This window comes from Apus apus, chromosome 1 (genome assembly GCF_020740795.1).
Source record: "Apus apus isolate bApuApu2 chromosome 1, bApuApu2.pri.cur, whole genome shotgun sequence".
Lineage (NCBI taxonomy): Eukaryota > Metazoa > Chordata > Aves > Apodiformes > Apodidae > Apus > Apus apus.
The window spans coordinates 199,966,309-199,981,775 of record NC_067282.1 but is presented as its reverse complement, the minus strand read 5'-3'; the positions used below and the strand labels follow the sequence as shown (position 1 = coordinate 199,981,775).

The window sequence follows — 15,467 nt, the reverse complement described above, 5'->3', positions numbered from 1 at the left end:
ATTTAGAAACCAGGATTTCTATTTGCTGTTAGAGATAACTAAAAAAAATTGGATATGTTCTCTGATTTGAGAAGTCTGGATGTTTTGTTTATAAGCTATACCAAAAGATCTACAATAAAAATACTTTGGAGAAGCCAGATAAGATGTCCAGGAAAGTTGTAAACTGTCCATCTACAACCAAACACTACCTAAGCCACCCAACTGCTATAATTATCTGTTGTAGAAAATGCCCAGCTGTCACTCTTAAATACTCATCACATTTTAAGTTATCAAAACCAAACAGGCAAACTTACTAGCATTTATCTCTCCACTGTTGCTTATTCCTATCCACTGCAGCTTAATAAAACTGCCGCCTTTTTAAGCTACAAGTGTATTAAATAAATTGTGTCCAAGCTTTACAACTGGTAAACATGGATGCTAAAGTTCATATTTAACACTAGATTCCAAGTTTCATAAGCATGAGGATAAAATACTGGGAACAACAATTTAAAGGGAAAAAAAAATAGATGATCCCTCATTGCTGTAAGTATGCACATATCAATAGCACAAGTTTTTCTTTAAGAAAAAAAAAATGCTTTGAAGTATCAAATAATTTCAATATTACACTTTAAAAGCCCACATTAAGGAAAAAGTGACACATACTTGAAAATGCCATATGCACAATTGCCATGATCTTCCCAAAAATCAAAGCCAGAAAAATAGGTCACCTGAACTATGAAAATGCAAGACAGAGAGTAAGGCCTGTTTTTCTAGATCCTTCATGCAGAACTTCCCAGACTTTTCTCAAAAGACTCCAAACCCAAAACTAAAATGTAATTGTAAAATTAACATAATGATAGAAGTGCAACAGCAGCTACAGAAGGAAAGGTACAGAACACAAATGCCTCCTCTCCATGTTCAAATCCAGGCTTGAGATCTCATCTCCATTCCAAACATGTTGGACAAATGCCTCAGGCAAAACACAACCCTGTCTCAGTTGCAGTATCACTGAAACCAGAAATCCAAAAACATTCATCCTACAAGCTCAAAACTATGTAACCCATTATCCTGAAATGTTAAGCAACTACTTGAATGAATCCTTAAGTCCCCACACTCAGCTGTCCCCTTCTTCCAAGAAACCAAATAAAGCCACCTTGTTCTGAGCTAATCTCTCCACCCAGATGTCATGTTCCTCCCGCTGTGGTGAAATCACACAGGCAAGTTTGTGCACATAGTGCTGCTCCAGGTCAGCAACAGCCCCACGCCTTACACAAGGAAGTCCAGATGGATTTAACAGCATATCCACATACTGCAACAGATTAAACTGATCCTCAAAACCACAAAATTTTTTTAAAGAATATGAGGCCTCATTTCTCTTGTTTCTACTCAGCCAATAGCGAGGACCAAACCAGTACATCTGAACTGTACTGGAGGCCACACAGGGGCATCCCAACACCCACAGGATTTAAAACCACAAGACAGCCTAGTACAAGAAGAGGATAAATAGCAACTTACAACCACATATAATCATGCAGTCTTTATAGCTTGAATGTGGCTTGCTTCCATTTTTTACTATTTTGTTTCAATACAAATTTTAACTAAAGCTATACTTACATGGGAGCTTTTGACATTAGCTGAAGAAGGCTGAAGTTTAGACACTTTCAACATAACTGAAAGCAGTCCAGGGCTTGCAATTCACTATTATTTTACATTTAAATATCCTTAGATAGATTGAAAACAACCGCAGCAGTCAGGAATTCTAGCAAGTGAATAAAAAAACCCACAGAAAACCCACCCTTTACTATAGTCACAAGCAGACAAAAGAAATTCAGTTTTTAAATCACTACTGAAACTTGTTCCAAGATGAAGAGTAGCCAGTGCAAGCAGAGAAAGCAGTTTTCTGCAGATCACTCCAAAACCAGACTAGAATCAAACTGAAGAAAGATTCTGACGTTGCCTGTCAGGGAGACTGCAGAGGTTTGGGTGCTTTTATTCCTTGTGGTCTTACAGCTACAGAAAGACTGTTTATCTTCCTAGATATCAAAACTTGTGGAATGTCACCATCCTCAAACAGCCTTTGCATGTCTTTCAGGGAAATAAAGAAAAACGAGAGGGCCCAGTAATGCAGCCTGCACAAACAGCTTTTACCAGTGTCTGAAGCCATAAATAAGTCTTTGTAGTAGAGCTGGTTCTAAAGCTTTCCAACAATAGCATCAAGCATCATGTCATAAACACTAAACTACAAGTATAACTAGTAACAGGGTTTTTTTTAACTCCTTGCTTGTATTTTTTTTTACGTGTGCCAATTTCTACAAGACAAGAATTGTGAATTCTGTAGCTACATAAAAACACACACCCTAAAGAAATAATATGGTTTTTCCTTGGAGTCTTTAATTTTGGGTTTAAATAAAACCCCACAAACAAACAAAAAAACCCAAGCCACACACACAGAGCAAGTCAGATCAGCTTCACTGATGCCAACACAGCTGTGCTGATTTATACGAAACTGAATTTCTGTCCCATCTAGCAGAAAACATCATTGTGAACTGTTGTGTTTTCCTCCATTACATAACTGCACTGTTCCTTACTCTTTATCCTTTTTCAAACCTATTTTAATAGGAATATTTTATATGAAGCTGCCACACTTTCCGTATCATAGTATGGCTAGGGTTTTAAGGGACCTTAAAGATCATCTAGATGCAACCCCCCTTCATGGGCAGATCAGGGGACACTTGGCTTTCTGGGCTGGGAGTTCCCATTTCCAGCCCATGTTGAATTTCTCATCCATCATCATCCCCAAGTCCTTTCTCCTCAGGGCTGTTATCAATCCATCCTCCACCCAGCCTGTGTTTGTGAAATAGATGTGCTACAAATAAAAACTCTAAAGTTATATTACAGGACTATTGAGAATATTCAACTTGATGACTCAGAGCTTTAGGGTTCAATCCCCCCCAAAAAACCCCCAAACATACTGGACTAACAAATCGTGGTATCAAGATGGAGATCAGTTGTCTTTATTGTGCTTTCCTCGTAAACTAGGCTTTGTGCAGCCTGGTCTAGCGGAAGGTGTCCCTGCTTATAGCAGGGAGGTTGGAATCTGATGCTCTTTAAGGTCCCTTCCAACCTTAGCCTTTCTATGATTCTATGACTAACATTAATGCATAAAGAAGTACTTCATTTTCCTGTAGCTCCTCTATAGCTAAATCAAATTCAGCTATCTTTATTAATTTCATTAAGCCATAGACGAATTCCCAGGATACAACATCTAAGTACTTTGCTAAATGCTGCTACCTACCTAATAATCAAAGACCAAATAAACAGACACTGAAGTATGTAATTAACAGCTACATATGGCTAAGCAGCACTGTGACCTTTCTTAATCACTGCATCTGGCATCACACAAATTAGAAGAATGAAATATTTTAAGCAATGTATTTTTTTTTTTTAATAAAGTAAAAAGGCAATAAATTGTCAGGATGAGAAATGCAATAGAAAAAGCCATAATGTATATATAGCCCCAGAAAGTTACAACTATTCTAAGTGAGAGACAGTGAATGCCAGCCACAGAAAGAGTATTTTACTTAAAAATCCTCTAGCTGAGTAACTGTGTGCCCCATTTTTCAGTTATCTGTGGTATTACTTGCTTGTGTTTGTATCATCCTGAGGTAGGATTCCTCATGCTCTTGCAGTAGCATGTCTCAGCAGCCCTATATGCTAGAATCAGCCAGCATCACCCCTGAAGGAAGGCCACCCCCACATACCCACTCCTCCCTTGAGCTGGCATGCACATTTGTGAACCTGCATCAGGAACTGCACTGGTTAAACTGATCAAGATTAAAAATAACTTAACTAGAAAAAAAAGTATATTTTAATTCAGATGAGCTTCACAATTCAAATAATTATATGGCTGTAGGTATGTAGGAATTATTTTGAAGGATTTGAAATGTGATGAGTAAATAATCTGGGGTTTTTCAGCCTGGAGAAGAGAAGGCTCCTGGGAGACCTCTTAGCAGTCTTGTAGTACCTGAAGGGGCCACAGGAAATCTGGGGGGCGAGGTGGTGGGGTGAGGTGTGTGTGGGGGGTACTTTTAATAAAGGCTTGGAGTGAGAGGACATAGCTTAATGGATTAAAACTGGAAGAGGGTAGATTTAGGTCAGACGTCAGGAGGAAATTCTTTACTGTGAGGGTGGTGAGACACTGGAACAGGTTGCCCAGGGAAGCTGTGGATGCCTCAACCCTGGAGTGTTCAAGGCCAGGTTGAATGGGGCTCTGTGCAACCTGGTCTAGTGGGAGGGTGGTTGGAACAGGCTAATCTTTAAGGGCCCTTCCAACCCAAACCATTCTGTGACTATGATTCTATGACAAAATGAGCAGCACAAGCAAGGCAGGAGCACATATCCTTAAAATGAGTCATTTATGCCAGCATTAATTATCTATGAAATCACAGCCAAAAGGCCTAACTTTAATACAAACATAATATCAGTAGAGCCTGTTAAAACACAGTTAAATTGTGTCACACTAGTAGAAACTTGGCCACGGTAAATAATGAACTGAAGCTATATCATGAGCTGCAGAATACAATAAATTATCTTGATTGCCATGGGCAGAACTTCCCATTTAATGACACACAAAAAATATATTTAATTCCCTGCTGTCAGACTTCACAGCTCATTGAACAACTTGTCAAGTTCATTCTTATTGCAATTAAAAAATAAAATTTACTGTTTGTTGACATTCTGGCCTTACGAGGAAATGATAACTCTTCTCCCCAGTCCATTCTACCTCAAAAAAACAAATGTATTTGAGAAAAAGGTATACAGGTCTAGAAAACCTTTACTTCTATCCAGCATTTCTCAAGTTAAAATATCCAACCTGGATTATAACAGTATTCCTTCAACAATGAAGTATCTGTGACTACTCAACTTTCATCCATATTCACATGAACTCTATTATAAACACTAGTTATACAGAGGAACTGCTATAGTCAATAGTCCATCTCTAACAAAGAGGTCACAGTAGATTAACACAAACTCATCTACCCTTTAAACGCAGAGATTTTGCACATCAGCTTTTCTACTCTATATTTTCTATTCTATATTTCTATTTCTATTTCCTAGTCTGAGGAAGCTGAAGTTCTTCTTAGGGTTCTTAAATTATGTATTTGTCAACCAGAAGACACGGAAGGATGTGAGACGCAATTGTTTTCCAAAGAAAAGATTGAGTACAACTCCATGAATAATGAAATCACATGAACTGAATGAATTCTTAAAGCAGCTCCAGGAGGAACAAAAACAGAACTCTGAATTCCATTTGATCGTCTTTTTCCTTACATGTGAGAAAAAAACATCTCCATCTACCCATTTTATGCACAATACCATTTGGGTTTCATTAACAACTTTAATAAATAAATAAATGAATGAATAAATGAATAAATAAAGACTCTGAAAGTTATCCAGTCCCACTGCATTCCTTGTCAATGTTCCATTTCCCCAGAAAATAATAGATGATTAGCCTGTGAGGAAAGGTGCAAGATCAGGACCACAAGAAAAAAATTCTGGTACAAGAAGTTGGTACCAAAGAGAAACAGGCAAAAAGCCAGTGTATTTTTTATTATTCTTCCTGAAAACATCTAAGCAATCTTTGAAAGCGTTACTGATTTGTTCAGTATTTTGGTTCTGGCTCAGGAGCAAGAGGGAGGCAGGAAAGCTTTCTTCAGAAAAAATCTTATTATTGGTTTGCATCGGAAAGTATCCATATGCTTTCATAATGTCCCTTGCTCAACCTAGTTACACAAAAAATACCAGTCATTGTGACAGTTCTTTGTAGGACTAACCCAGAGCCCAGCAAAAAGAACACAAGATTCTCCTGTGACTGAAAAGCAATCAGGATCTTCTGTCCCCTGGATTGGAAGAAGAATCACAGAAGACTGAGCTACAATATATGCCAAGAACTTGAAAATTTGGGCAAAGAGTAGCACAAATAAGATGCTCGTCAACAACGATCACGAACTTGTCCCAGAAATTCCCCAAGAACTCTTCACACTTTAGGCTGAATTCAGTCAGCTCATGTGCATGTCTGGGGAGCTTCACTTGAAAGCAAACTGCAGTAACGTACAACTCTGCTCTTAAGAGACCTTAGGGCAAAAATCTAGAAGTCCTAAGACTTTCATTTTAAGTAGACATTTCCTACACAGTGTTCTTTGCAGAGTTTTTAAAAGTGAGGCAATCCTAAAGCAGTGAAGTAAATTCTTTTAAGCAGACACCAAAAAGTAAAAAAAAAAAGTTGATCACATATATAAAATGAAATACTAAATTAAAAACAAAAAAAATTCTAAGAAATAGAAAGGAAAGAGTATTTCATTCCTTTTAAAGAAAAAGTTAAAAAAAGAAATTACAGAAAAAATTCAGGTAACCCTGAAACCTCCCAGAAGAGGCAAAACTCTCAGCCTCCTGTGTAAAATGTTGCAACAGAAAAATCAAGAGACCATGAGGAGAGTTTCATTAGTTACCTTGAGGGAATGCATTTGATTATGATTTTCATAGAATCATAGAATCATAGGGGTTGGAAGGGACCTCAAAAGATCATCTAGTCCAACCCCCATTTTCCTCTACTATTACCAAAACTAATAAGAAAAAAACATTATTACTTGAGATGGAACCTTTATTTTCTCTATTTTATTTGCAACTAATAAACTTAGTCCAGTCCAAAAGAAATAAAATCAAAAAAAGATGGCAGATTTCTTGCCAACTGTAAGCCTGGAATATAAGGTTCTACCATGTTACCATCTGCAAATGTATTCACGCACTAACTTCTGAAATATGAGCTATTACTGGGATATTTAAACATGTTTACCCTTGTCTGGCACATTTACAATCACAGATTCATTTTGGTTTGGAAAGATCTTTAAGATCATCCAGTCCAACCACTAACCTCCCTAGTGAGTTTGGTGCAAACCCATGTCCCTCAGCACCCTATCTACACATCTTTTAAACACCTCCAGGGATGGTGATTCAACCACCTCCCTGGGCAGTCTGTTTACATACCTCACCAGCCCACATTTCCAAATGAAAGTTATCTTTGAAACTGAAGATACCCATAAGGTTTGTTTGAAACCTGAAACGCTGCAATAAGATATGCTGCCTAAGGAAATACAGGGAATTCCTGATGAGCATTATCTTTGGCTTAAAGCCCAAATACTGCAGTGACCAAACATATGTCTCCTCTTGAAATCCATAAAATACTCAGACCAATTTTCTCTCAGGTATTTATCTCCTACACTAAAAGAGTCCATGCCTTTTTTGTTCTCTGATTTTTATTTAGTTGTCCCATCTGCTAGAAGTATTTTAATACATCTCTTTTAATATCCTAACATCAAGGTGATGCTGCCAAATAAGCTCTGCCGTGGCCATCTGTAAAAGGAAGAAGAGAGGAATGAAGTAAACACAAACTTTTCTTTATTAATTTTAAACACCTTGGATTTCAACCAGAATTTCAGTGATGAAAAATGAAAATAAATAATAGATTTATATTCTACATGGATTTCTCTAGGAGAAATAACAATTGGATTAATGTTTAAAATTCAGAAAGGCTTCAGATCTTGTGAAATGTTTGGCTTTGAATTAGAATGCTTATCAAGAGAATTTTATACTGGCATGATTTAGGATTTAATCCAAAGACAGACTTCCAATCTCATAAATTGTTTAAGAAATTTAAGTCTTGTGAAATAAAAGACTGGCAGCCTTTTCAGAATTTCTTTCTTTACAACTTCAAACTTAGAATGCATGCAAAACTGTTTCCCTTTCGACAATAACTACAGGTGATTTTTTTTCCCCTCTAACTGGCCTGATGTCATTACCAAGGGTTAGGTTTTCAAAAAAAACCAAAAACCATAAAAAGCAAACAGAACACTCCACAGGCTGAGCTTTCACTGCAATTGGAAGACTACGGAACACAATTACAGGGTGGGTTTTGTTTTGAATAATAATAATAATAAAGTTTTAAGCAGTACATTAAGATTTTTTAAAGGATGGAAACGCGAGATATTATAGCCCAAAACTTTTTAGCTCATTGCATGTGTTACTAAGCACAAACCTAAGAGACCTACTGAAGGATTTTCTGATGTCAGCCTCAACAGTCAAAGACTGAAGACTAAACCATAATCACATGATTTCCAATTGAGATACAAGATGGGTACTTGTGCTCACACTGCCTAGCTACTGGCAAGATTTAGCCTTATATTGATAAATCACCTATTTACCACACTCCTTTGGTACAGAATGAAATCCAATTTAACTAATGTCACAGCCAAAATGAAAATATTCACACCTGTAAAAAAAAAAACAGTTATATCCAGTGACTTTGGCAGGCTGGTCAACTATCCCAGTAAATGCACATCTCAAAGACATGAAATGCTAAGAATTGCTTCCTTTTAAACAATATTCTGCAGGACTTTCTTCTGCATAGGTTAAATTTTCTCCTCCACAGTAGCTATGCTTCCCATAGACCTTATAACAAGTTCCTGTTGGTGAACCATGGATGCAAAAATACATTCTCTTGACTAGTATGTGTTTCAAGACCTCAGCCCGAAAATAAATTTTGGGAAAACTGGAAGCCAGGGGAACCCTGTCCCGTTGACCCTGTGTACCATTTATAAAAATAATCATAGTTGGGACAGTAATTCAATCTTAAGTAAGTTTTAAACTGGGCACAACACATGAAATATGCAATTAATATATTATACTACTTTGTACCATTTGTCTTCTGAGTGCAAGTTAGGCCCTTACTGCAGGCTACGCTCTTCCTCCACCCCCTGCGTGCACTGACCTGCTCAGCACCTGCTCAGTTATTTTCAGTTTCAGTTCCTTGAGTATCTATTTTTCACAATGAACAGGATTTACAGAAAATTTTCACACAAGTCAAAACCAATGAATTGCAGACTTCTACCCAATAAGTTACATTCTAACGATAAACACTTTTTTAAGAGGAAGAGGATGCACCCAAGGAGTGGGATTAAAAATCTTTCCCATTTATACCAACACCAATTTGAAAGCACGTTGGTAAACACTTCACATATCATCCATCCCTCATGTCTCAATTAATTCACTTCACATTCACACTGGGCTTCCTAGCAACTCTTCCTTCACAAATATATTTTTCCATTTACTGAAAACAATAATGAGAATGAGTCATTTCTGTAGAATACAGCCCTTCACATAACCAGATGCCTAATGTTGCATGCTGTGGAAAAAAAAAGGCAAAAAAAACCCCACACCAAAAACTAATGACTACTCAAATTGCTGTATATATCACAGAAGTCTGTCTGCATTTTGCATCTTTTTAAAATGTTTTCTTCAGAATGTTTAGTTTTTTTAGTGATAAAAATCTTTGTATCTTGTCAAAATGTACTACCAAGTTCTGTAAGAGCTAACATCTAATTACCTCAGTTACTAGCAGCTTTAGAATTCTGCCCAATCACCCAAAATTAATGTCTTTTAACAAGGGAGTAAAACAAATATAGAGAAAAAAAGCCTAAAGCTTTAGAACTGAGAAAATTAGCATTTCCTTATATTTTTCAAGCCTTCCCCTTCCAATTCCATTGAATCTGTTCCAATAAACAATTTTTAAAATATATTTTGGTATCAACTTTTAAAACCAGTTCTTATACTACTTCTGTAAAAGTCAAGACTGAGTTACATGCAGAACAGAAAAGTAGGACTCCTGTCCCCTTCATCCTTCACTGTGACTAGTCAAGCACAAGTACACAAAAAAAATAACAGTGAAGAGAGAACTGAACAAAAGGTTCACTTTGATATTATAAAACTGTTGGATCAGATGTTCAAACAATCTGAAGAAGTAATTAGGAAGCATGGTTTAATAAAATGCATGCTTTTTTTTTTTTTTTTCTTCAGAAAAAGTGTAACAGAAGACCCCACTTCTACTTTTACTCATTTTGTTTTCTTACAGAGGTGTTTCATTAACTTATTAGAATTACAGGAGCCTGATGTTCTTAGATGAGTGGCTTAAAATAAAGGTACTTACCTACAGCCACACATCATGTTCAAGGGCAGAACAGAACAATGACACAGTAACAGGCACACATAGATGCTGTAGATCCTAAATTATTCATTACCTATTCAATACAAATAAAGGAGTCCCAGGAAATTAATTCAGGTAAGAAAAGAAAACAATTTTAAGGCAGTCCTGTAAATTATTTAATTCCTCTACAAACCATATATTCAGCAATTGCAAATAATTAAGATGTTAAAGATAGAATAAAAAAAACACAGAAGTCTGTAAGCAGCTCATAATTAGATAAGCATGCCACATACCACAAAGGATGGCACTCCTTTAGCAAAGAAAAACCAACAAACATTCAACATGCTGAAGAGAACAAGAAAAGCATTTAACATCAATTAATTTCAAACAATATTTGAATATTTCAAACACTGTTTTATACAGTTGCAAGAGCCATTTCGGATTTTGAAGTTAGTTGCAATCTAGAAATAAATTCATTGCAAAACCTAAAAAGCAGTGCAGCTGTGTACTTTCAGTCTCTCATTTCCACAAGCATTAAAGAAGACTATTTTTGTTTTAATTCTCATTTGGAATATTAAGACTCTAAAAAAAATATATTCTGATGCAATTTCACAGAATACAGTTGCTATTTTCACAGCCTGAGCTATCCAGACAAGAAAAACAGTTTTACCACAGAACAGATTTTTAGAACAACAGTAGCAGTTACACATGCTGACAAATTCCATCTTCAGTATAATAAACGTCATTGGGATTCTCCTTGGGAAAGCTGCAGTTGCAAAACGATATTAGGCTTAATATAGTTCAAAACTGAATTATGGCAGCTGTGCATGCCACAACAGAGGTAATTTTAAAGTATCACATCCACACTTAATTTAACTACAACCAAACTCCAAAATATTTTTTATTTCCAGTAAATTACTAAGAGCACTGAATAGATCTCAGTGCTGCTCTTACCTTTCTTAGCAGCATCTGTTCTCCGTCTTGCTGGCGACACCAGATCTTTTACAATCTGTAGCACTTGAATCATGGCTCGTTAGCAACATCAAAGTGCCTAGAAGCTCCTCTAAAATTCCAACAGGTTTCATTACATGTCATTACATGGCTGTCTTCGGTATGCTCAAGCAAAACTGATGCAGGAACAACTCATCTACCTTCACAGGAAGATTTCTGCCTGATGAGTCTACAGGCTGGGGTGATGGATTTAAAGTGACTTCATCACAAGGAGACAAAAAAACTGCCAGCAGTCCTGAGTGTATTTCTAGACAACATTTAAAAATTATTTACTGCAGAGAATGCATACCGATTTCTCGAAATAAAGTTTAAAGGGAACATCCACTCCACAAAGTAACTAAAAAAAACACCATGCCAAATGAATGCAGACAGATGCTCCGTTCTCCCCTAGGCTCAGTATCTAAAAAGCATGTCTGCATCCTCTTATAAAGTCTGTCTCAATTCATGACATTTCATGTAATGCTGTAAGAGAGCTATAGGTGCAGTGTAGAGCCAGCGTCAGACGTACTAACAGAATTAAAATTAAATCTAGCTTGCTCAACTTCATCAAGCACAAGCAAGCACCTGCTAAAGTCATTCAGTTCCTTTCCTCCCCCCTTGAACACACACCTCTGACACCCTTCTACGTGATGGGAATTCTTGCACACAGGGAGGCACGCTGGAAATCCTGGGAGTATTTCAGGCGTTCTCTCTCCCACCACCAGAGGCCCAGAGAACTGTTTGAGCTAAGGTATTGTCATTACTTCTGTCAGGTAATCTTAAGCAGACAAACTGCAATATGTGCCCCACAGCATTTTTAATGCCATTTGTAAAACGTACAAAGACACTTCAGAAATGCCTTCTTGTCAAAGCCTCTACAGAGCTAACAAAAAAAAAAAAAAAATCATGCAAAATTGTATTTTATATGGTCACATTGAATAACTGTCAGCCCTGAAGAGGTTCTGTGAACACTTCAGGAAACCTAATTCCTACACAGCACTGCAAGGTCTTGCCTACACAAAGAGAGCTATTTAGGAAGCCAACTACATATTCTGAAAACCATAACATTAAAACAAACCACAGGCCACAACCGAGGCACAGCAAGACGTATTCTCTGGCCTTTAGACCTTCTGTTCCCATTGCTTAAGTGTTAGATGGTGGGGGGGTTGAGGTCATCTCTTTCCATTTCCAGCTGCTGATCACAAACATTTCAGATTTTTAGATTTGTTGGCATATTTATCCACATGCGGCACAAGCCTGACAAACTATTTCTGTTATGTCAGACTCATTTACAGCCTTCCCATTAATCCTCCTGTGCCAGAAGTAACAGCAATGCAAAGTACTATTGTATTTGATGTGGCAAAACAAAGACAAATAAAATCATTTTCTCTGTCTGATTTCTTCTCCCACCCTACACATATTCAAGTGTCTGCCCAATACGAAGCTTGTAGACATAATGTGCAACTGTATTTTATCTCTTCTGGAAAAAGGATTCTTCAAACCATTAGAAAGAGAACTCCCTGTTTACTGTATGAAAAACAACTTCTAAATCCTACACAAAAACTTAAATTCCAGGTTTCACACAAATTACTTTATACGTAGAGGTAACAAAAAGATTATAATAAAAAGACGTTTCCACAACAACTATAATTACAAACAATGAAGATGTAGAATGCAGGGCTGTCTGGCAAAGTTTACCTTAAAATCCTCTACTCAGTAATTCAGTCTTCAAAATTCCTGCTTTCATAACTCTTCTACCATTATCTTGCCGTGATGTGATCTTTCTTTCTTTGAGTTGTCAAACGACTTGACTTGACATTAATGATACAGACTCAAAGGGAGATCATTATTTAGAGCTACTTTACATTGCCAGTTTCCTCTGAAAAGCTGGATTCTGAGTTTATGGTTCATAGCAGAACACAACTACCTCTACTGCACTTGTAAACTTCTGATCGTCTTTATATAAACGTATTATTGATTTAACAAAAAAAAAGAAAATAGAATAAAATCTTCAGTAATAACATCCACTTAACCACCTAAAGTACGAGTATACCTTGCAGATCCAGATCCTAAAGCTGATTTTTAACTGAATGACATTATCTCATTTCTATAGCAAGGTTGTCAAGTCCTGGAATAAGGAGAGGATGGTGGACTGACAATGAGTAACAGTGGAGAAAGGAGAGCAGAGGAAGAGGGAAAGGAAGAGAAGTCATGCTTTGTATTTGGTTTTGTGTCAAAAATGAGTTGATAAAAGAAATGGGGCATTTCAATAGCTAGGAATTAACCCCCAATAAAGGATTACAGGTATTCCCTACTAATAAAAGGATGTTACTCCCTGTTCTTCAAAACTATCCCTTGTCCTGCTGCTAACTAAGACAACTGACTGGAAAAGGTCTAGTAGATGATTTGGAGGTCTAGTCGACTATGGTAAGAATACAAAACCAGTACCTGTCTGCAGAATAGTCACTAGAAAGGCTTTCAGCCCACGGTCACCAGTTTCTCTCCCCCAGTGGTAGGGCTATTTTAAAAAGTTGAAGCCTTCTCTGAACTTTTGAGACACACGAGAACTTCAGGACCAGAAATCATTTTCATACACCCTACCTCCAGAGATATCAGGTACAGCAGGTTCCCTCAGTTAAGGAAATTGTCATGTAGAAAGAAACTGAAAAAAAACCCAAGCTTTAAAATTCATTCAGGAAAATGTAAACAATTTCACTAAATATCCTGTGTGCAACAGAAAGAAAATGGTGCAAGTTTGAAGCATGGCCTCGATGTTAATGATAAACAATGTAACTGACAAATGACTCAAACTTTGAAGAATTATACAATAAGCTTTGTGGCTGCTATTTCAGTTTCCTCAAATCAATTTCTGCAGCTATCAACACGGCAACACTAAACCTGCTTTTAAGAAGTGGCAATACCAAAAAGACTTAAAGGAACAAACCACACTAACTAGCTAAATCATGTAACTCATGAGTGAGAACTTGGTTGTAGTTCACTCTTATCTTTGAGTTATGAAACCCAACTGATATTTCCATACAATCTGTCATGACAACTGCCATCTCTCAGACCACATCCTAACAAAACACAACCTGTGGGCAACAATACTCACCAACTGAAAGTTCACAACAATTCTGACACAGATATACACTATATACAACAACAAAAAAAACCAATGCCATAAATTCAGTGTCCCAATTTGAGTAGATTCTGAGGAGAAAAGTAGTGCTACATATGCAGTGCATAGCATGTGAATTTCTGCTAAGCATTTTTCATCTTCAACAGCCAGTTTGCTAAGCAGTATGTGCTTATGTGATATTCTTGCATTTTTCTTCTCTTCCATAACTTCAGAGTCATAGGGAATACAGAAATCATGCACACATTCCCAACCTGATGAGATTCACTGGTATAAGAAGGAGCAGTCAACCAGGATGGGATTCTATGTATCACTGTGTGCAGCCCTTGACCTCTCCTAACCATAAAAAAAAGAATTATCTGCATTCTGATTAGTCAGCCATCATGACTCAAAATAAAAATTTCATTAACATAATTATAATTAACTGGTCTTTGAAAGGAGTTCTTTGTCATAAAGCATATTGCCAGGTGGTAACCTATTTACAGCACAAAAGATGTGGCAAAAAGTATGGTTGAGTGACTATTTGTCAAATGACACTTGGAAAAGAAAAAATAATAATTTAAGTTTGAGGAAAACTTCATGTTTTCTCTTTCACTCTCTTCTTGTAATCTCTAATGTTCATATATTCATGGCTTTCCATCTAGGCTTTTTAAAAAAACATCAAAAAAGCCTCAGGGTAATCCTAGGCAGCACTGCAGCTACCCAATAAAGTGCCCATTTGTTGTACCCTTATTTACAAAAAGATATACAAGCTATTATTAAAAAAACACAAACAAAGAAAAATACAACACAAAAACCCACCACACCACTAAAATGGCTTGAGGACCTTCATTTGTATTAAAAAAAAAAATAGGCCTGCACATATTTTTATTTATATATAACACAAAGTTACTGTGACCCTTCTTTTTCCATCTCGCATCAACCTGAACTGGCCAGAATTCAGGCTACATACAGGTTATTGAATCACATCCTACAGAAACCTGTGCAGATCTGTTTTCATAGTCCTACCTTATGCTCCCCATAGCCAGAATTATTTATGTCCTTTTCCGTACCTGCTAGACTCAAAACATGGTTAAGATACTAAGCTTTCAGGCCCCACACCCAACGCAATGGAGAGTCCACAACAGAAGGGCCAGCACGGTACCAACCTGAGATCCAGGCCTGTTGTTAATTGTTTCAATGGAAGAAGGATCAAGCCTTAAGTCTTGCCATATTATCTAGGAAGTGGATAAACACAGAGAGAACACTCCTCCTATCTCTTTAGCTCTGTAAAAGAGCAAAGTCCGACAAGACAGGCAGCGGATGGGGATTTGAAAGAGAAGGGGT

General features: G+C 37.0%; 1 protein-coding gene across 3 annotated transcripts in view; it reads right to left on the bottom strand.

Moving 5' to 3' along the window:
• Positions 1 to 15,467, bottom strand: part of USP6NL (USP6 N-terminal like) — a 123,444-nt gene that overhangs the window by 87,547 nt on the left and 20,430 nt on the right. The window contains exon 1 of one of the 3 annotated variants that reach the window (XM_051635571.1): positions 10,970 to 11,404. The exons of the other annotated variants lie outside the window; for them this stretch is intronic. Within the exon in view, the coding sequence (XP_051491531.1) occupies positions 10,970 to 11,042 (73 nt within the window). The 5' untranslated portion in view covers positions 11,043 to 11,404. Of the gene's footprint in view, positions 1 to 10,969; positions 11,405 to 15,467 lie in introns of those variants that run through there. 3 annotated transcript variants of the gene reach the window in all.